At 47.5% G+C, this 21,060-nt stretch overlaps 1 protein-coding gene and 1 long non-coding RNA gene across 3 annotated transcripts; one reads left to right on the top strand and one right to left on the bottom strand.

Moving 5' to 3' along the window:
- Positions 1-135: 135 nt before the first annotated feature.
- On the bottom strand, positions 136-15,855 carry LOC109386186 (uncharacterized). 2 transcript variants are annotated; one of them, XR_002124751.1, is made up of 5 exons: positions 15,541-15,855; positions 15,087-15,189; positions 13,067-13,180; positions 2,561-2,792; positions 136-1,312 (listed from the first exon to the last, which is right to left on the bottom strand). It is a non-coding gene; the product is annotated as an uncharacterized LOC109386186 (long non-coding RNA). The 2 variants fall into 2 exon arrangements; XR_002124750.1 differs by having other exon boundaries at positions 136-2,792.
- Positions 15,856-15,947: 92 nt separating this feature from the next.
- POP5 (POP5 ribonuclease P/MRP subunit) lies at positions 15,948-19,021 on the top strand. The gene is made up of 5 exons (XM_019649124.1): positions 15,948-16,039; positions 16,130-16,272; positions 17,557-17,706; positions 17,886-17,969; positions 18,081-19,021. Exons 1-5 carry the CDS (start codon positions 16,020-16,022, stop codon positions 18,188-18,190), a joined length of 507 nt encoding a protein of 168 aa, XP_019504669.1. The 5' UTR covers positions 15,948-16,019; the 3' UTR covers positions 18,191-19,021.
- The last annotated feature ends 2,039 nt before the right edge of the window (positions 19,022-21,060 follow it).

The raw sequence follows: 21,060 nt of genomic DNA, 5'->3' as shown, positions 1-21,060 counted from the left end.
AAAAAAAAATAGACAAAAGAACTGAACAAATACTTCTCAAAAGAAGATATACAAATGGCTAATATGCATATGAAAAGATGTTCAATATTTTTATTTGACAGAGAAGTACAAATTGAAAGCACAATAAGACACCACTACACACAGATTAGAATGGTTAAAATTAACAAGACTGATGATACAAAATGCTGGTGAGGATACTGAAAAACCAGAACTCGCATACACTCCTGGTGGAACTGTAAAATGGTACAGTTACGTTGGAAAACTTTGGCAGTTTCTTATGAAGTGAAATATACACTTATCCTATGATTTAGCAATTCCACTCCTAGTTGTTTACCTGAGAAAAATGAAAACATATGTCCACACAAAGACTTTTACATGAGGTTCACCGCAGCTTTATTCATAATAGCCCCAAACTGGAAACAACCCAAATGTCACTCAACAGGAGAATTATGTCAAGGACTGGTGCTATATCTATGCATTTGAATACTATTCAGCAATAAAAAAGAAAGAAATCTATAGTGACAGAAAGCAGATCAGTGACTGCCTGGAGCAGAGCCCGGGAGGACTGACAGCAAAAGGGCATGAAGAAAAATTGGCAGGATGGAAACATCCTGTATCTCCGTCGGAGTGTTTTTTATTGTATGTAAATTAGAGCCCAATTAAAATTGATTTTTTTTAATAAAAAGACCACCTGCGTTCAATTCCTGGCTTTGCCTATTACTAACTGTAACCTTGGGTAAATTATGTCACTTTTCTGTGCCTATATTTCCTCAACAGAAAAGTTAGAATAATAATACTTTCCTCATTTTTTGTTTTGTTTTTTGTTTGTTGCTGTTGTTTTTAGATAACCTCATGGAATTTTTGAAAGGATGAAATGAGCAAATGTATTGCAAAGGGTGGTAGCCAAACTCAAAGAAGGTTTCCAATGAGTCCTGCTGCCTGACACCCCTGCCCCCGTGTGGCCCCCTCTACATGGAATAGGCTCTGACCTGTGTCACCTAGAGGATATTGTCAAAATGACCATCTGTGGTTTTTGAGACTAAGTCAGAAAACACATTGAGCCTTCTGCTCTTGCATCACTCTTTCTGGGAGAAGCCACATCATGAGGACTCTCAAGCAGCCCTGTGGAGAGGTCTGGGTGGCAGAGAATCGAGGCCCCCTGCCAACAGCCGGTGCCAGCTTGCCAGCCACGGGATCCTTCAGTCCCAGTCAAGCCTTTCGATGACTGGCTGACAGCTTGATTGCGACCTCGGGAGAGACACTGAGACAGAACCACCCAGCCGAGCTGCTCCAAATTCATGACCCACAGAAACTGTGTGAGGTGATAAATGTTTATTGTTTCAAGCCACTAAGTTTCGTGGTCATTAGTTACACAGCAGTAAATAACTAATACAAGCACTGATGATAGTAGCTAACACTTACTGAGCATTTATCATGTGACCTACAATACTATTGCCAGTGGTAGGTGACAAGCTGGATATCCTGTTTGTCCGTCTAGAGCCACTGTCCTCCCTTTTCTGCCCTGCTCTGTGCCCAAGGAGACTGACCTGTTCACATGCAACAGTCTCCCATATTTTTTGGCTTTTAATCAGGTTTGGCCAGTGGGGAGCCCCCCAGGAGGAGATGGAAGGAAGAAGGAAGACCGGGATATTTATTCCTCTGCTCCCTCCCTGCAGAGCACCTCAGGCTCCTGCGTCCAACAGAAGGTCACAGATTCTCTAAAAGTGGCTCTCTCTCCACAGACCTCCTTCTGGGTAGTGGAACTGCCCCCTCAGCCCGCCAGGCCTTGGAAGTGACAGGTCTCCCACCGTAACTAGCTAGCTCAGCACTACACTATCCCTCAGGACTTCTCTACACCCTGCTCACACCTAAACAGTCCCTTTATTTGCCCTTCCTCAAGTTACCCAATTTGAGTATGCCATCTGTTTCCTTCTGAGCCTGACTGGCTACCCTAATTAAGATCCCCTACTTTAGAGGAGGAAGCAGAAATTCAGAGAAGCAGGGACAGGATTCAGAAGCAAATGGAAAAACAGCAGCCACCCAGAAGTGTGCTCTGTAGGCAAAGGGCCTGACTAAATGCTCGTTGAATGTCTGAATCAATGAATGAATGAATGAATGACTTAGTGGGTGCCCGAGAAGACCCATTAGCCCTACTTCCTTGAAGGTAATAGGTGCTAGAACAGGATGCCGGCACCTGAACTACTTCAGCCTGACGACTGATGACCAGCCCCCCAGCCCAGCAGAGAGTCGCTTCAGGAAGTCTTGCCTTGGAAGGATTAACACACAGCCCAGGACACCAAGGAAGCGGCCCCCCACCTCCGTGAGAGACTCAAGAGTTATTTTTGAAAAAGCAAGCAAGGCCTGCGGGCGGCCCTGGCAGAGCGCAGAGCGCAGAGCTGGAAGGGAGAGCCAGGAGCAGAGAGAACAGACAGCTACAGCAGAACCCACGCCCCGTCCCTGTGACGTCAGCCCCACACACTGTGATATAACATGGTGGCAGAAGGCGGAGGATGCAGGATGCCGCCCCTTGGGAATTTTTATTGTTGTAAAATATACATACCATAAAATTTATCCTTGGGAATTTTTGAGCTGCTCCCACTCCAGGCTGCATGACATTGGGGACTGGACTCCAACGGGAACAGGGGGTGGGAACACCAGCCAAAAATATTTTCGTCCAAATGGTGCATGAGATTTTGCTCCTCTGGAAAAATCCTGAAGTTGGAGGGGGAGAGTCACGGCTCTGAGGCAAAGTTGGGGGCCAAGGATCAGGAAACAGTTGACAACCCCTGCTCCTGTAAAACAAGGGGAAGGCAGACACGGCTGTGGGGCAGGGAGGAGGGGAGCAGAGAGCAGGGGTTGGGACCTGAGTCTGAGCTGAGGGCTGCAGGGCCAGAAAGTGAGCAGTCAGGAGGCGTCTAATTAACCTTGCAGTTGACTGGAGAGGTGCTTACAACTGGGGGGGTTGGGAGGAGGGTGGTCAGAGGCAGCCAGAGGGAGCCATCAAGTCCCCAAAATAACTCCTGCTTCTGCCGGAAGACTCTGGAACTAATCAAGGTGGGGATAATCTGAAAATCCATCAGAGAGAGAGGTTGCTGAGAGCCCTTGTGTCTCCAAGCAGGGATTGGAAGGGAGGAAAATTAAAAAAAGATGTGGTTTGCTGTGCGGGACTGATGGTGCCATCATGAAAGTGAGAACTTCCTAGGGCCTCCATCAGAGGGATACCAGTAGCTGCCATCTGTTAAGTGCCTACTGTCTACCCAGCACTGAAGCCTAATATGGCTAAGAATGTAAGCTCTGAAGTCAGTTGGCCTGGATTTAAATCCCAGCTCTATTCCTTGCTGTCTGTGTGATCTTGGACAAGTCACTTTTCCCCTATGCTAAGCCTCAGTTTCCTTATCTGGAAAATTGAGATAAAATGCATACCTGCCCCACAGGATAGTTGAGAAGTACTCAATGCATGAGAACTGTTAATAGGAATCTTCCCAGCAACCCTAGGGGTGGGGGTGGGGGTGGTAGGTTTCCATCTCTTCATCTTCCAGGGGAGTAAACTGAGGCATGTCCGTTTACTAGGCCCAGTGCCTCCTCAGTTGGGCAGGGCGAAGGGGAGCAGCCCACAGGCAGACTCCTGCCCCCCACTCACCACCTCTCTCCAGGCCCCATGTAGGGAGGCAGATCTAGCCTCCACGTGAGACAGATGGGGTCCAGTGGGGAGAACGTTGCTCTCGACTCACTGTGTGACCTTGGCTGAGTCCTGTCCCCTTTCTGGGCCTCATTTTCCCCAGTTACAGAACAAGAGGGTGGTAACGGGTGATTATAGCCCTGGAACATCTAGAATTCTCGCTCACTGTTTTGTGGGCACCCGTGCAGGAAGCAGTGAGGACCTGGGCAGCTGCGAGGCCATCTTTCCTCCATTGTCTCCTCCCTTCCTCTGGGGAATGGTCTAGGCAGAGGAAACAGCAAACGTGAGTGAGCATGGTACGTTTAGGGAGCTGCAAGCAGGATAATCTAGCCTGGTTTATCCATCCATTTGATTATTCAACCAGTGTTTATTAGTATGGGCCAGGCATTCTTCTAGGTACTGGGGACACACAGCAGTGAACAACATAGATGAAACCACCATCTTCAGGGGGCTCACATTCTAATTGGGAGAAATGGAAAAGCCAAGTCAACAAACCAATAACCAGGATAATGTCAGAAAGGGATGAGTTGCTATGTGAATAATAGCAAATATTTATAAAGCACCTACTGTGGGCCAAGCATTGTTAACAGGTGTTCAATGATTTCATCCTTACTGCAACCCTATGAGGGAGGTGCTATTATCATCACCCCCATTTTACAGCTGAGGAAACTGGCACTGAGATGTTAAGTAACTCGCCCAATGCCACCCAGCTAGGAAGAAGAGATTCAAACCCAGGTCATCTGGCTCCATTGTGCTGGCTGAAGGGGGGAGTATTAAATAGGGCAATTCGTTCAAGGATGAGCACTCTAAAAAGGTGACATTTGAGCTGAGACACGTGATAAGACGCCAGCCAGCCATGGGAAGTCCAGGAGGCAGAAGGTTCCAGATGGCGGGAACACTGAGTGCAAAGGCCCTGAGGCAGGTAGGAGCTTGACAGGTTGGAAGAAAAACAAGAAGGCCGGTTTTAGCTGGAGCAGAATGACAGAAGCGGTCACAGGAGTGCAGGGCAGACTTGTGGGGGTAAGGAGGGGGCTCAGGAAATGCTCCCAGGATCCTCCCAGGGACACCCCCAGGCTTGAGTCCAATTCCAGTCCAGGGAGGGGGTGGGATGTTCCTCACCCTGGTCTAATCCTGTAGGCCTGAGTTAGAACCCAGATGCCACCCCTGTGTGCTCTCAGGGAAGTGGTTTTACCTCTCTAAGTCTCAGTTTCCTTATCTGAAAAATGGGGCTAAATAATAATACCTACCTCATAGGGTCACTATGAGAATTACATATAACATGCCTGAGAGGGAGGTTTCTGGGGGCTGGAAATATTCTACATTTTAACCTGGAAGGTGGTACATATAAAATTTAATGACCTGTACACTTTAGATTTGTTCATTTTACTCTACATACATTATAGCTCCATTTTTAAAAAGTGCAAAGTGGGGCTGGCCGAGTGGCGCGATGGTGAAGAACTGGCTTGGGACGCCAGAGGGCCCCGGTTCGGATCCCACATATGAGGGCCAGTGACACTGCCCTCCACAGCTAAGATGCTGAACAACAGCTCAACCTGGAGCTGGGCTGCCATGAGTCGCCGGCGATGGCGTAGGCTGTAGCCCCTGCTGCAGTGGGTTGCCATGGGCTACCGTGTGTGTAGCCAGCAGCCAGCAGCCAGCAGTCAGCAGCCAGCAGCCAGCAGCCAGCAGCCAGCGTGAGCGGCCAGCAGCTGCAATGAGCGGCCGTCCAGAAGCCAGCAACTGATCTGCCTCTCCCGGGAAGAGCGCAATGTTTTGCCAACTTGGGCCAGTGAAGCAACGTCCTCCACAACTAGACTGAAGAACAAAAACGACAGCAACTTGTCTGTTCCCCTTCCCCCAATTCCCAGCACTATTCCCTTCCCCACAATTACCCAATAAAAAGTCTTAAAAAAAAAAAAGTGCAAAGTGCCTGGCCCATGGTTAGCACCACATAGATATTACCTAGTATTAGTACTGGGTGTTCCATAACTATTTGTTGAAGGAATGAAAACCTTAATGTGCTTCCATATTTCATTTAGCGTTTATTTGATTCCCAGTGCTCTCAGTGCCTGGATGTTGACGGGGCTCCAACTCAACGCATCCGGGACTGAGTTCTCCCCTTCCCCGAAGTCCTGCTCTTCCCCAAGGCTTCCTCATCTGCCCAATGGCTCAATCCAGAAATGCGGGTGTCACCCTGCCATTCTTCTCCCTCTCCTCCCCCAACCCCTCACAGTCCACCCATCACCAAGGCTGTCTCCAAAAATGGCCCCCAACAATTCTTCCCCTCCCTGTGAGGGCATGCTACCTTCAGTCAAGAGCTAGAGCTTAACCACGTGCAAAATAATGAAGTTGAACCCCTACCTCACTCCATATACAAAAATTAACTCAGTGGATCCAATGACCTAAATGAGCTACAACCACAAAACAATCAGAAGAAAACACAGGGGTAAATCTATATGACCTTGGATTTGGCAATGGATTTGTGGATTTGACACAAAAAGCACGAGCAACAAAATAAAAAATAGATAAATGTGATCTCAGGGAAAGTAAAAACTTTTGCACAACAAAGGACATTACTAAAAAAGTGCAGGGCCGGCCGAGTGGCTCAGTTGGTTAAGAGCTCGCTCAAGAGTTTGAGCTCTGAGGTTCGATTCCCGGCCCGAGCTGAGCAGCCACTGAGCTGCCAACAGGTGGCAGGATGGCTCAGCTTAAAATAATAATAATAATAATAAATTAATTAAAAAGTGCAAAGACAACCTATAGAATAGGAGGAAAAATTTGCAAATCATACATCTGATTTAGTATCCAGAATACATAAAGAACTCTAACAACTCAAGAACAGAAAGACAACCAACCCAGTTAAATAACAAGCTGGGTGTACAAATGGCCAAAAAGCACATGAAAAGATTTTCACCATTACTGGTAGTTAAGGAAATGCAAATCAAAACCACAATGAGATAGCATCTCATATCTATTAGGATGGTTTTAATTAAAAAAAAAAAGAAAATACTAAGTGTTGTCAAGGATGTAGAGAAATAGGAACCCTTATACATTGCTGATGGAAATGTAAAATGGTATAGCCACTGTGGAAAGCAGTTTGATGGTTTCTCAAAAAGTTAAACAGAAAATTACCATATAACCCACCGATTCCGTTCCTAGATATTGAAAGCAGGGACTCAAACAGATATTTATTTAACCAATGTTCACAGCAGCACCACTGACAATAGCCCAAAGAGGGAAACAACCCAAATGTCTATCAACAGATGAATGAATAAATGAATTGTGGTCCATCCATACAATGGAATATTATTCAGCGATAAAAAGAAATGAAGCACTGATACATGCTACAACTTAGATGAACCTTGAAAACATTATGCTAAGTGAAAGAAGCCAGTCACAAAAGGTCACATATTATATGATTCTTTTTACATGAAATATCCAGAATACGCGGTCTGATAATTACGTTCTCGAACTCATCCTAGAAAAAGTGCTACATACCTCATTACTGAATATCACTATGGTCACCTTCAAAGTACTCCTCTTGGGAAGCTATGCAGTGACACCAGTGCCTAGTCCACCCTTCAAAGCAATTTTGGAACTCTCTCTGGAATGGTCATCAGAGCTCTCACCCTATTACCCCTGATGTCCTGAATGGCATCAAAATGTCTTCCTTTCAATATTTCCTTTATCTTTGGGTAAAGAAAAAAGTCACTGGGGGTCAGATCAGACGAAAAGGGAGGGTGTTCCAATACAGTTATTTGTTTACTGGCTAAAATCTCCCTCACAGACAGTGCCGTGTGAGCTGGTGCATTGTCGTGATGCAAGAGCCATGAATTGTTGGCGAAAAGTTCAGGTCGTTTTCGTCTAAACTTTTTCAGGCAGTCTTTTCAGTGCTTCCAAATAGTCAACTTGGTTAACTGTTTGTCCAGTTGGTACAAATCCATAATGAATAATCCCTCTGATATCAAAAAAGGTTAGCAACATTATTTTGACTCTTGATTTGGACTGACAGAACTTTTTTGGTCGTGGAGAATTGGCTGACTTCCATTGTGCCCTTTGATTTTTGTTTCAGAGTCATATTGGTACACCCATGTTTCATCACCAGTGATAACACAGCCCAAACATCATCTTGCCTTTCCAAAAGTTCTTGGCAAACTTCGACTTTCCTTTGCGTTTGTTAATTGGTGAGCTCCTTTGGAGGCATTTTTGCACACACCTTTCTCATGCCAAGATTTTCAGTTAAGATTTTCCTGTTTCTCTATTGATGTTTACTTAGTTTGCTGTGCTTCTCACAGTCAGCTGATGATTTTGATGCATGATTTGACAAATTTGTGCAATGCTTTCATCAGTTCTGCTTGTTACTAGCCGCCCTGACTTCTCTTCATCAGTGACGCGTTCTCCCCCCTCAAAAAACATTTAATCCATTTGTACACTGCTGCTTTCGTCATGGCATTAGCCCCATAAGCTTGGACTAACATGTCCCTGATTTCACTTCCACTCTTGCCAAGTTTAACAAGAAATTTAATGTTTGTTCATTGCTATAATTCAAGCTCAGACATTCTCACAACAGCACACAAAAACATGCAACAACAATATGAACGCCACTCAGCAAGACACCGTCACACGTCGACATGAACACAGCTGTGAGACACTGATATACCAGGGTTATGAAATCTTACCGAGCTATTTGTACAGTGCTGCCAATGTAAGTGCACGGTGACAAGTTCGCAAACTTAATGGTCAGACCTTGTAGGCAAATCCATAGAGACAGAAAGCAGGTAACGAAGGGGTGGGGAGAAGGGAAGTGGGATGATGGCTACGGAGTGTTTTTATGAAGTGATAAAAAAGTTGAAATTAGGGAGAAGTGTTGGTTGCACAACATTCTGAATGCACTAAATGCTACTAAATTGAACATACAATACTATGTACCTCGTCATCATCACCATCAATCCTCAACAAAGAGGTAGCACTTATTACCCTTAAATCAGGCTGGTCCTGGAACTGGCTTTGACCATTAGGATATGGCAAAAGTCATGTTCTGGGACTTCTGAGCCCAGGCCTTAAAAAGCCTGTCAGCTTCTGTTTCTGGAAGCCATCTGGCTATGCAGTGAGAAGCCCAAACCCCATGGAGAGGCCACGTGGAGGTGAACTGAGGTTCCCAGCCAACAGTCCCAGCTGAACTCCCAGCCGGCAGCCAGTACCAGCTGCCCGTCATGTGGATGAGGCCATTTTGGAAACGTCCAGCCACCCTGAGTGCCCCTAGCTGATACCACATGAAGCAGAACTGCCCTGTCACCCGACAGAATCATGAAAAATAATAATTTGCTGTTTTAAGCTGCAAAATTTGGGGGTGATTTATTACACAGCCATACATAACCAATTCTACCTCTAAAAACTTCACAAAGCTGCTTATTTTTCTCCACCCCCACTGCCAGCACCCCAGTCCAAATCTCTTCTCCGTTCCAGGCAGCAGCCTCCTCACCAATCTCCCCACCTTCAGTGCAGTCTTCCAGCCCTGAAGCCACAGGGAACATTTTAGCTCCCAATCTTGTTCTCTCATCCCTCCAGATAGTATCCAAACCCCTTAGTGTGGGCACCAAGGCCCTGAATGACCTGTCCCCATCCATCTCTGCAGGCCCAGTGCCCTTCACTCACACCTCTAGCCCCTTCTACTCACAGTTCCTGGAACTCAGCACAAGCTGTCCCTCTATCTAGAACACTCTTTCCTACCACTTCTCTTCTCCTTCGGGCTAACTTTCCTTTGGGCTTCATCTCAGGCATCACCACCTCCAGGAAGCTTTCCCTGACCTCCCAGGCCAAGTTAGGTACATCCTCCAGGTACCCACTTGCCCCCCATTCTTACCATCATCACAATTGCTCTTGCCATTTAGAAACGTGTCTTTCTCACTGCACCATGAACAATTTCAGGGCGGTGATGAAGTCTTCTTTGTGTCCTCAGAGCCTAGCACAGGCTCTGAGATGGTAAGAGATGGAGGTGGGAATTTGGTAGTATAGGCTGGGGGCCACCTTACATATGACATGGGGGCTGGGGTGATACATGTCAAGGCAGGGAGAGGGGAACCCTCCTCCATGCACCCAACACCTCCTACCCAACCCCTGGATCGCACCAACTGAACAACTTGTCCATCTCCCTAGAAAAGTGACAGTGTCATATAGTGGTTACTTGCATGAGCTATACAGGCAGGCAGCCCTGGTTTCAAATCCTGACTCTGCTACCTCCTGGCTGTGTGACCCTGGAGGAGTGACTTCACCTCTCTGAGTCTCACTCTCCTCATCTGTAAAATAGGGTACGGTAATGGCTCCTCATAGGCTGTCATGAGGAATAAATGAGATCTGCAGATAAAAATGCTTAGCACAGAAGCTGGCACACGGCAGGCTCTGTGAAACGTCAACTGGTCTCACCCTGCTACCCTGGGACCTACACTGACCTAGGCCTAGCACTGTGCCTGGCACATGGCAGATGTTTATGCCTTAGGAATAAACGAGTGAGGAATCTGGTAAGAAAACAATAACAATCATAACAGCACTCAGGTATTAACACACTCAGTCTTTACAACCAACTAAAAGAGGTGGGTACTATTATTGTGCCCATTTTACAGGTAATGAAATTGGGGCCTGAGAGCATGCAGATCCTAAGTAGTGGAGGCTGCATTTGAGCCCAGACAGCCTGAGTCCTTTAACCCTTTGTCCACCACCCTGTACTGCCTCTCAAAGCCCTAACACCTGCCTATCCTGTCAGCTTGGCTTCTAACCAGCTTTGTGATCTCAAGTCTGTGATCCTCTCTCTGGGCTTCAGTTTCCCCACCTGCCAAGAGAGGATTGTAGAAGCCAGTGTTGAAAGGCCCTTCCTGTTGGTCTAAGAATCCAGGCCCTGGCCGATCTCTGGCCAGTGCTAGTAACCTGCTGAACAGCCAGCCCCAGCTGGGGCAACACTTCCCATGGACTGGACCATCATGGGTGGGTCACTGCATATTGACAGCTGAACTATCCCTCCGCACTGGGTGGGGGGGGTGCCTGGCCTCTAGCTATTCCCAGCACCCCCAGGGCCCCTGAGGGAAGCTGAGGCAGCCACCCCCAGATGTCTATTCCTGTCCCTGGCCTAGCGCCGTGCTGGGGAAGCAACAGCTATTTTGAGGCCCTTCTCCCTCCAAGCATGAGTGGTGGGAAGGCGCTGGGAACATCCCGAACTGGGAGGCTGCCCGTCGCAGCCTCACTCTGGATCTGGGCCACGCCAGCCCTATGGCTCTGCCCCTTTTTCCAGCTCTAGTGATGTGATCAGTTCTGATCACAGCCACCACACTGAGATAACCCAGGAGAGCTGATTCCAAAGGGCTTCTGCTAGAGGCTGGAGCACAGGGTGGCTGGGCCTTGGCCTTCAGTGAGAGGACTAGAGCAGCCAGGGCTGGACGCACCAGCTGAGAGAAGGAACTGCTCTGAGCTTGAAACTGGGGAAGACACCACTCAGGACAATGATACAAAAATACCTAACATTTTTTGAGCACTCAGGATGAGACAGGCCCTGTTCTAAGCATTTGACATGGAGATAAGTAATTTAATCCTTACAGAGAGGAAATTGGAGTTCAGAGTGGGGAAGTGACTTGTCCAAAGTCACACAGCTAGTGAGTGGATGCATCAGGACTTGAACCCAGGTAAGTTGGCTACAGTGTCCATGCTTTAACCACTTTTCTCTGAATCTTCCAATTCCATGAGGCTAATGTAAATTAGGGGACTGAGCACTGGCTTGAGAGTCCCACTTTGCCATTCATAGTCACGTGGCTTGGCCAGACCACCTGGGTGAGCTCACCTGCCTCACCTGTAAAACGGGAATAATCATAGTACCCAACTCCAGGGTAAAGGCAAGTACGTATTACTATTAACATACTTTGGGGTCAGGGGCTCAGTAAGTCTTCTAAATTATGAAACTAACATATGCACATGGTAAAACAAAATGGTACAAAATGGGACACAGTAAAAAGTTCTCCCTCCTATTTCACACCTTTAATTCCTCTCACCAGAGATAACCACCATCAACAGCTTTTGTGTCACCTTTGGTAATTTTCCAGTGCACATAAAGACAGATGCTGTATAGGATAGTGGTTAAAGACATGGATTGCCTAGTCCAAATCCTGGCCCTGCTGCTTACTAGCTATGTGAAGCTGCCTTTTGCTCTCACGAACAATGCTGCAAGACACATCCTAGTCACCTGTCACTTGGCACAAATGCAAGCATCTCTGTGGGATCAATTCCTGGCGGAGAAATTGCTGGGTCAAACAGTGGTGCCCTTGTAATTTCAATTAATTTTTGGATGAGCGAATCCTCGCAGCGGGTGAGGGAAGGGGAAAGAGGTCCGTAAGGCAGAGGAGGATAAGGGAGGAGGGAGATGTGATGTTCTGACTCTGAGGTCCAGGGAGGGCCATGTCTGCCCCAGCAACCTGGAGGATGTGGCAGCTCCCCAGGCCCCTGGCCAGGCAGATGGAGAGCTTAATTTTATCCAGATTGTCCCCGTAAAGGCTTTACAAGGAATTGGTTGATTGGATTAGAGGAGCAGGAGCCCCTAATGAGCAGCGGCTGCTTAACAAAATGCTGAAGCAGACAACACATTTCCTTGGCCACCATCCGCCATGGCAGCACCCAGGCTCTGATAGGGAACCCCTGGATGCCAAACTCACCTCAGGATGGCACCCCAATTGGGTTTGACTTCTTTGAACATCCTTCTAGGTCCCCGACAGCCCGGAAGAGGTAGAGACCAAGGGGTTAATAGCACAGGTTTTGTGGTGAGACAAAAGGCCTTTACAAGCCTGAAATTACTGTGTGACCTTGGGCAAGTCATTTCCCTCCCTGAGCCTCAGAAAATAATGGTACCTGCCTTCATGGGGTTGTTGCGAGGACTAATGAAGTCAAACACATCAAGTGCTTACTTAGTTCAGTGCCTAGCACATAGCAAGAGCCTAATATGTGGTAGCCCAGAAGATAAAGATGAAAACTAAAGGCAGCTCCTCTGAATCCCCCTAGAAGGTCCTGGAACAAGGTGAACAATTGTAGCTTCCCACCCCCATCTTAGGGGAGCTTTTTAGCAGTTGCCTGGACCACCTAGGGAATGCGCCAGATTTTCCAGTCTGTGAAATGGGTTGTGTGATTTATGTTTCCAAGTAAGTTTTAAAGGACTTGCCAGAGCTAATATTCAGCTTTGTGTCTGATCCAAAAGGACACATTGAGCCTGGGAACCCTCAGATGGGAAGAAGGGGAAGCGCTCAAAGGAAGTTTCCCAATCCCCCTCCCCGACCCCCCAATTCATTTGATCTGGGACCTTCTGAGAGTCCCAGGAGTAACAGCCCCGATTACCCACCCCACGGATCCAGACAGTACCTGTACAGGTTAACAACACAGGCTCCGGGTCAGAGGTCACTATGAGCCTCTTCGAGCGTTGAGTTTTGTGTCTGCGTTGAGTTCGCCTCTCTGAGCCTCAGTCCCCTTACTCCCCTGTAAATGGGGATAATAATGGTTCTGTTACACCACTGGGAGAGAATCGAGGTGACTGACGGTGGGTGGGCACCCGCCTGCGCCGGGCCGGGCACACACCCTGCGCCGCCAAGCGGATCTCGCGACCCCGGCCGCCCTCCACTCCTCCGCCGGCGGATTCCCCCGTGGCTTCCCGCGCCGCGCGGCGGGGACCTGGGTAATTGCAAACAGCCGCTGGCCTCATTAGGAGACGTGTAATTAGAGGCTGGCGGAGCCCGAGTCGGGACAGGCTAATTACCGCGGGGAGCTGGCGGCGCCGCCGATGCCGCCCGCCCCGGCTGCCGGCCCCGCCGGGCTACCGCGGGTGTCCAGAGCCTCAAGGGGTCGGCAGGGGGCCGGGCCTGGTCGGAGGAGGGGGGCCCAGGACTGCCCCACTGTGCTTCCTCTGGGGGCTGTGCCTGGGGGGAGGACTAGATCATGCATCAAAAAAAGCGTTTACTGTGCACTCGGTGCCAAGAGTTTTGACCATGTTATCTCGTTTAAATTTCACATCCACCGGTGAGGGAGAAACCATTATTATCCTGTGGCACAGATGAAATCTAGAGATGTGAATTACCCTCCCCCACATCACGTGGCTGGAAAATGACGGAGAGGGGATTCGAACCTACATCTGTAGTCTCTCCATTTTACACCAAGTGAACACGCGAAACCATGGACAGGAAGGACATCATCGGTGTAGACAAGAACAGGAACCCTGGAGTTGGCTGGCTTGGGTTCGAATTCTGATCCTGCTTCTTACTGGATGTGTGACTTTGGTCTGAGCCCCAACTGCATCCCACAAAATGTTGGGATTTAAGTGAGTTGAAGGCTGGGAAGTGTTAGGGGCGTTATTTTAAGGACGGGAGGGAGAAGGGGTACTCTGAGGCGGTGTCTGTCTCTCTCTACACACTACTGGCCTCTTATGCCCCCTGCTGGCAAAAGGGGGACGCTGGCGAGACTTTTATTTTGGATCATAAGGTGCTTCCTGGAGCGAGGAGAAAGGTAACAGCAGCAGACTCTGGTCTCTCAGCAAGGCCAGGGCTCTCCTGCCTCCCCTCCCCGCTTACTTCCTCAGCATCCCTCCTTTAAGGTGGCGAAGAGTGAGAGATGGGAAAATTGAGGACTCATTCCAGATCTTTCAAATAATCGGTTGTGAAACCTGCCTCCCTTCATGGACCTCACAGGGCCAGCCAAGTTCATGACAATTCTACAAATAGTCAGGGATATGTATAAAGACGTGGTCACTAGGTTGTGTGCATCAAAGTGCTGGGTACAATAATAAAACATGGAACTAATTTAAACGTCCATCATGGGAATATTGATCAATTTAACAGCCAAAGAATGCAATACTGTGCAGCTGAAAAAATTAACATGGCAGAACAGTTGACATGAAAATATAGTCAAAGAAGAATGAATCTTATAGACATTATGTTAAGCGAAAGGAGACACACACACACACACCATGTTGTGGATATTTATATAAAGTTCAAGAACAGGCAAAGCTAATCTATCATAATAGAAGTCAGAATAGAGGCTACTTCTGGGAAGGTTTTTGACTGGGAAGAGGGCACTGGAACATTCTTGAGTGCTGGAAATCTCTCTCTTAATCTGGGAGGTGGTTACATGAGTCTATACATACGTAAAAATTCATTGAGTTGTGCACTCTATGTATGTTATACCTCAATGAGGCAGTTTTAAAAGAAGATATTCAAGCAAAAAAAACCCTTTAAATATTATGATCTTATTCTTAAAAAGAAAATAAAAAATACAATTTAACATAGGCAACAGTTCTCATCTCAAACTTTTTTCATTATCTCAGGACTCCTTTACATTCAAATTATTGAGGATCCCAAAGAGCTTTTGTTTTGTGGAATATATCTATACTTACCATGAATGTTAAAACAGAAATGTTTAAAACACAATTCCGTTGGCCGTTAGAGCGGTAATGTCCACACATGTCTTGTAGCCTCTGGAAAACTTGACTGTCCACTCTGAGAGAGTGAAAAAGGCAGATAACATCTTAGTGTTATTATCAAAGTGATTTTGACCTTGAGGCAGTCTCAGAAAACCCAATGGTCCATGCATCTCACTTTGAGAACCTCAGGCATAGGGGGAAAATAATGGAAGAAAACACACTACATGATCAATTATTCTCGGTGCTGGGATTATCATTTATTTTTATTTCTCTGTGCTTTTCAGTTTTAAAATTAGACAATATAACGACCACGGATTGCTTTTGTAAACAAAAAACGAGACAATACACCCGTCTCCCTAAGATTGTTGAAAATCCCAAACAGTAATTACATATTTCGCTATACAGAAAAAGTAAACCGAGCCCTAACCTGAAAATAAGGGCCCGATTTCCTGTGTCAATCTCTGGCCTGTGAATGCAAGGTCTTGTTCTCTAAAGTTCCACCGTCCGGCTTGGGGAGAGAATGTAAGTGCATATACAGCTGTATTACAAGATAATAGAAAGTAAACGTTCCGAGGGCGCCTAGTACAGCAGCTGCATCCTATACAGTATTGCAAACTCTGGCGTGGAGCAGAACAAGCCACAAACCTCTCCGACACAGAGTCCAACTCCCAACCAACAAAATCAGCTTAGATCTCAGCAGGACGCATGCGCTCTGCAAACGCAGAGAGAGGCGGGGCTTAAAGGAGACTGACACTGGGCTTGGCCTCTCAACATTATAGCTCCGTCCCCCATTCTGCCTCCCTCTCTTGAGTGGCTGCAAGACTGCGGAGCCTAAGTTCCCATTGGCCACCAGCGGGAACACAGACATCCGGTTTGCGCGTCGGGAAGCCAGGCGCGGAGGTCGCCATGGTGCGGTTCAAGCACAGGTAAGCAGCCGGTGTCCTGCCTCTCAATGCAGTCCCTGCTGGGTGCCCACGGCTCTGGCCGCGCGCTCACCTTCCTCTGGCCCGCCGCAGGTACCTGCTCTGCGAAGTGGTGTCTGACGACCCCCGCTGCCGCCTGAGTCTGGATGACAGAGTGCTGGGTAGCCTCATTCGGGACACGATCGCCCGCGTACACGGGACTTTCGGTGCGGCCACCTGCTCCATCGGCTTCGCAGGTACGAGGGTGCTGGGGAACCGGGCAGACGGCAGGATTTGAAGGGAACCGGGGCCAGGGGAGGGATGAAGGAGGAGCACGAGCGACCCCAGGAGCTGTCAAGCCCGATGCACCATCCTCTGTACGATATTGTCCTTTATAGGCGTCCGGGACCCCGAGCCCCATGTATGGACGAGTGCGAAGTTAAGCGGAGATAACCGCGGAATGCAGTGGAACTTTGGGCAAGAATCCCCTGTACCTATTTGACATGTGTATATTAGATGTATATTGGGGATTGCGACTGAATTCAACAGGATGGTTAGAATTAAAGTTATTTGACTGGTTATTGACATCACATGGGAAAAACATTACTCCTGAAAAGCCCTTAAAAGGGCCAGTATAGTACAAATTGTGTGTATGTAAATGAGGAAGAACAGGGCCTTCCCGACAGCCACAGATTAAATTTGTTCCCTTATACCATATGCTCGAAATGGAATCCTGGGGAGTTAAATGCACATAGGCACACTTCTGGATCAGGTGAGACAGTTGGTTGCTACAAGATCCTGGAGCCTAGCCGCATTAGAACCTTTTTTTCAGCCAAGGGTTTTCTCCACGTGCCCCCCCCCCCCCAACCCATCCCATTTGAGCTAGTGAATTAGAAGAGCATTTAAAATTCTAAATCAGGGCCAGCTGTGTGGCTCCGTAAGCGTTGGCTTGGGAGGGCAAGCTCTGAGCAGCAGGGCCACAGGTTTAGATCCCACATGGGCCAGTGATGTTGTGCCCTCCACAGCTAAGATGGTGAACAACAGCTCGACCTGGAGCTGGGCTGCTGTGAGGACAGTGTAGGCTGCAGTGGGGCTGGCCGGCAGCAGGCGTGCGCTGCCGTGAGCGGCCGACCAATGGCCGGCAAACGACTGCCTCACCCAGGAAGAGCACAATGATAAAACCAACATGGGCCAGTGAAGCCACGTCCTCCACACTAGACTGAAGAACAAAAGGACAGCAACTTGCCTGTTCCCCTCCCCCAGTACCCCTCCCCCAGTTCCCCAATAAAATATATTTTTTTTAAATTCTAAATCAGTAGCCAGTTATGAGCAATGTGCAAGGCACTGGGTGTTGTCTATCCTTCCAACAGATCCTTCCATAAATGATCTGTCCTAATATTTTTTTCCTTCAGGAATCTGTTTTTAACTCATCGGTGCCACTGTCTTGAACAGTTTCTGGCACATAATAGGCTCTGTTACCCTGTTTTAAACCTGCTCCTGAGAATCGTTTCCCCAAAAGATTTTTTTTTTTCCTGCTGTAGTGCGATACCTGAACGCCTATACTGGAATAGTGCTACTTCGGTGCCGAAAGGAATTCTACCAGCTTGTGTGGTCAGCTCTACCCTTCGTCACATACTTGGAGAACAAAGGACACCGTTACCCGTGTTTTCTCAACACCTTACATGTGGGAGGTAGGGATGCATGTGGAATGGCTGATTTTCAGTAGGTCACAGGTTCAGAGTTCAGATTTGACTGGTGGGTGGCTCTCCTGCTATCCGGCCAAGAACAAGATGCTTTCCCCTAGTTCTGAAAGTCTTTGAGTCAGACACATTTCACAAGCTGTTGCCAACAAAGCTCTTTCACACACCAGGTACAATTAGAACATGTCAGAAGTTCCTGATTCAGTACAACAGGAGACAGCTGTTGATCCTGCTGCAGAACTGCACGGATGAAGGTAAACAATACTAACTAGCCCAGTGTCCACTAAGCAGTGACTGACCTTCTTCAGGTCGCACTCCCCAAGACATCTTTCATTCATGCTGGCTGGCTGTCTGCCTTTCTCTAGGAGAGCGGGAAGCTATCCAGAAGTCTGTCACAAGAAGCTGTTTACTAGAGGAGTCGGGAGAGGACGACCTTTCGGATGGTGGTGAGGAAGCTGCTGAAGCAATGGAGTGAGCCTCTGCAGGTGGCACTGTGCCTAAGTCTTAGGGCCCCTTTGTTGGATCAGGACATTCGGGGAGGCAGCAGCATCTTGCACATTTCTCCAAAATGGATAACTGTCGATCAGAGGCCAAGTTAGCAGCTCAAAATGGAGGACTTATTCACTTGAACTGATGTCACCTTTTCCTAGGGTCGCCCGCTCAAGTGGTTCTGCAGGTTGTGGACCCTCTGTAATTACAGCTATCTTTGTTTCTAATTGCCTGGCTGAGAGTAGGTTTAATAAATTGTATTTGGCTTCTACAGCATTTAGCATACTTAGGAAGTTCATGTTTGGCCAAGTCTCTTCCCCCGGTACTCCTAGCCTCAGTGGGAAGACCGCCTCCCACTTCAGACCTTGTACCCCCAGCCCATAGGATGGGCCCTAAGCGATCCAGGTCATTTGGAGTAGAAGTATTAAAGAGACACCACAAATGAGCTATAGCTGGTCTCAGTATTGACCCATAGAACCTTGAAAATACCAGGTTCCTTGTCTACTTCATTAGGTAACTTGACAAAAAAATGCAGTTCTAGCACTTTTCTTGAGGGGGGGGAAACCTGGCTTCACCTGACCTCATTATTACAAAGCCAAGTAGCAACTGCCAACTTCTGGTACTTTCTACAGTTCTACGCTTCCCTACTGACTTATACTTACTTGCCTGGCACCTGAAAACAGATGAGACTGCCACACTCACGGGAATTAGGAGGGACAAGAGATTGTGGTTAGTTTTCATCTACCTACTAATGACATTTCTAGGATGTTTTCTCAATAATAAAATGGATGTCACTCAAAGTCCTTGACACATTTAACTGATTTCTGATTTTTCCTTCAATGTACCCTCATCTCAGGCTAGAACACCCTGATCCACCCAGGTGAGTTCCTGACCCAGGATTGCTGAACCTTTTCTTTTAAACAATGACAGGTTAAAGCTAAACCCAGCTCAAGAACCCTTTATTTAGACCTGACCCTAGGAAAGACATTACTCCATGACAACAAACTTGCTCAAGCACATAGTAGCTGTTGCTTTAACCTATTTAAGTTTATCGGGCCGGCTGAGTGGCACATTGGTTAAGAGCTGGCTTGGGACGCCAGAGGGCCCTGGTTCAGATCCCACATATGAGAGCCAGTGACACTGCCCTCCACAGCTAAGATGCTGAACAACAGCTCAACCTGGGGATGGGCTGCCGTGAGTTGCCAGCGATGGCGTAGGCTGCAGCCCCTATGGCAGTGGGTTGCCATGGGCTACCGTGTATAGCCAGCAGCCAGCGTGAGCGGCCAGCAGCCGCAGTGAGCGGCTGTCCAGAAGCCGGCGACTGATATGCCTCGCCCGGGAAGAGCGCAATGATGGTGCCAACTTGGGCCAGTGAAGCAACGTCCTCCACAACTAGACTGAAGAACAAAACCACAGCAATTTGTCTGTTCCCCTTCCCCCAATTCCCCAGCGCTGTTCCCACCCTCCAATTCTCCAATAAAAATAAATAAATAAATAAAAAGTTTATCTAGCTGACCTGTAATGAACTTTAAAAAAACAGAAAGCTCACATTGCTTGTGCAGGTGATTTATTGCAACTATTTGCCTTCACATTCTATTATACCTAGAGGTCACTTTATTAAGCAGCAAAAGAATTCACATCACTCAAATTTAGCTCAAACCAAGGTAAAAGAATATTAAACAAAGAGGCAGTGGGTAACCCCACTGCTTTCAGACCTGTTCTACTCTGCCTCCAGGTGTGCTGGACTCCTGCTTCTACAACTCAGGCCACTGTCACAGCTGGCAGGCCGAGGCTTCCTTAGTGACAGTTACAGCTTTCCTTGCCAAATAGAAGCCACGTGCAAGCGGCAAAACCCTTCATCATACATACAAGTGCAACCCAGGTCTGGCCTCACAACCTGGCTATTTTTCAGAAGAAAAACTGCAATTCAAGCGGGGTATCCTAAATCCATTTTATTTCCATCCCTCTGTTTCTTTAAAAGAACTGAACAGATAGAAAAGATTCAACTTTTTTTTTAAAGACACACTGATAGGTGTGCTGAAACCATGATGCCCTGACACATGATGTCACAGCAGAGTGGTGCCATTTAATACTTTGGTTTGGACTGCTCCAAGGGATGTTAAAGGGACTCAAACTTATTTGGGGTTGAGAAAAGCTAATTACACGTGCGTCAAAAAGACTACCTGGCAACAAACTAAAAACCTTGGCAGGAGAGATTTCTTGTGAGTGTCAATACTTTATTTTGGTGTAAAGATGGGAAGCTGGAAAATACACTGTATTTAAAATCTTGGTTCCCTCTCACGTTGTGGAAACCCCCTCCCCCCCAGAGCTAATCTGTTCAAACTCAAATACTTAAAAAATTACAGCAGCAGAACAAAAGCACGGAAAAAAGAAAACCAGATGGAGAAGGCAGCCTGGGCCAGTAGTGTCACTTGGTGTGGACGACCGAGGTGCTGAACAGGAGCTTTTGTTTCTGTTTTTTTCTTTTCTTTCCTCCTTTCTCTTCTAAATGGAAACAAAAAGAGATCTTAGATTAGAATGCCATCCCCTTGTCCCCGACCAGTTTTCATTACTTAGAATCAGAGTGGCAGCTAAGAGTGCAGGCTCTGAAATCAAATTGCCTGGATTCAAATACCAGTCCTTGCATACTTAGGTGTTTGTCTTTGAGCAAGTCACTTTATCTCCCTAAACCTGTTTCCTCATCTGTAACATGAGTTATACCCATTTAATATGGTTAATGGAAAAATAAACTTAGCACAGGGCCAGCCGAGTGGCGCGATGGTTAAGAACTGGCTTGGGATGCCAGAGGGCCCCGGTTCAGATCCCACATGAGGGCCAGTGACACTGCCCTCCACA

Source organism: Hipposideros armiger, unplaced genomic scaffold, assembly GCF_001890085.2.
Source record: "Hipposideros armiger isolate ML-2016 unplaced genomic scaffold, ASM189008v1 scaffold_129, whole genome shotgun sequence".
Taxonomy (NCBI): domain Eukaryota; kingdom Metazoa; phylum Chordata; class Mammalia; order Chiroptera; family Hipposideridae; genus Hipposideros; species Hipposideros armiger.
The sequence above is the reverse complement of the archived record's forward strand: the minus strand, read 5'-3'. Positions and strand labels throughout refer to the sequence as shown.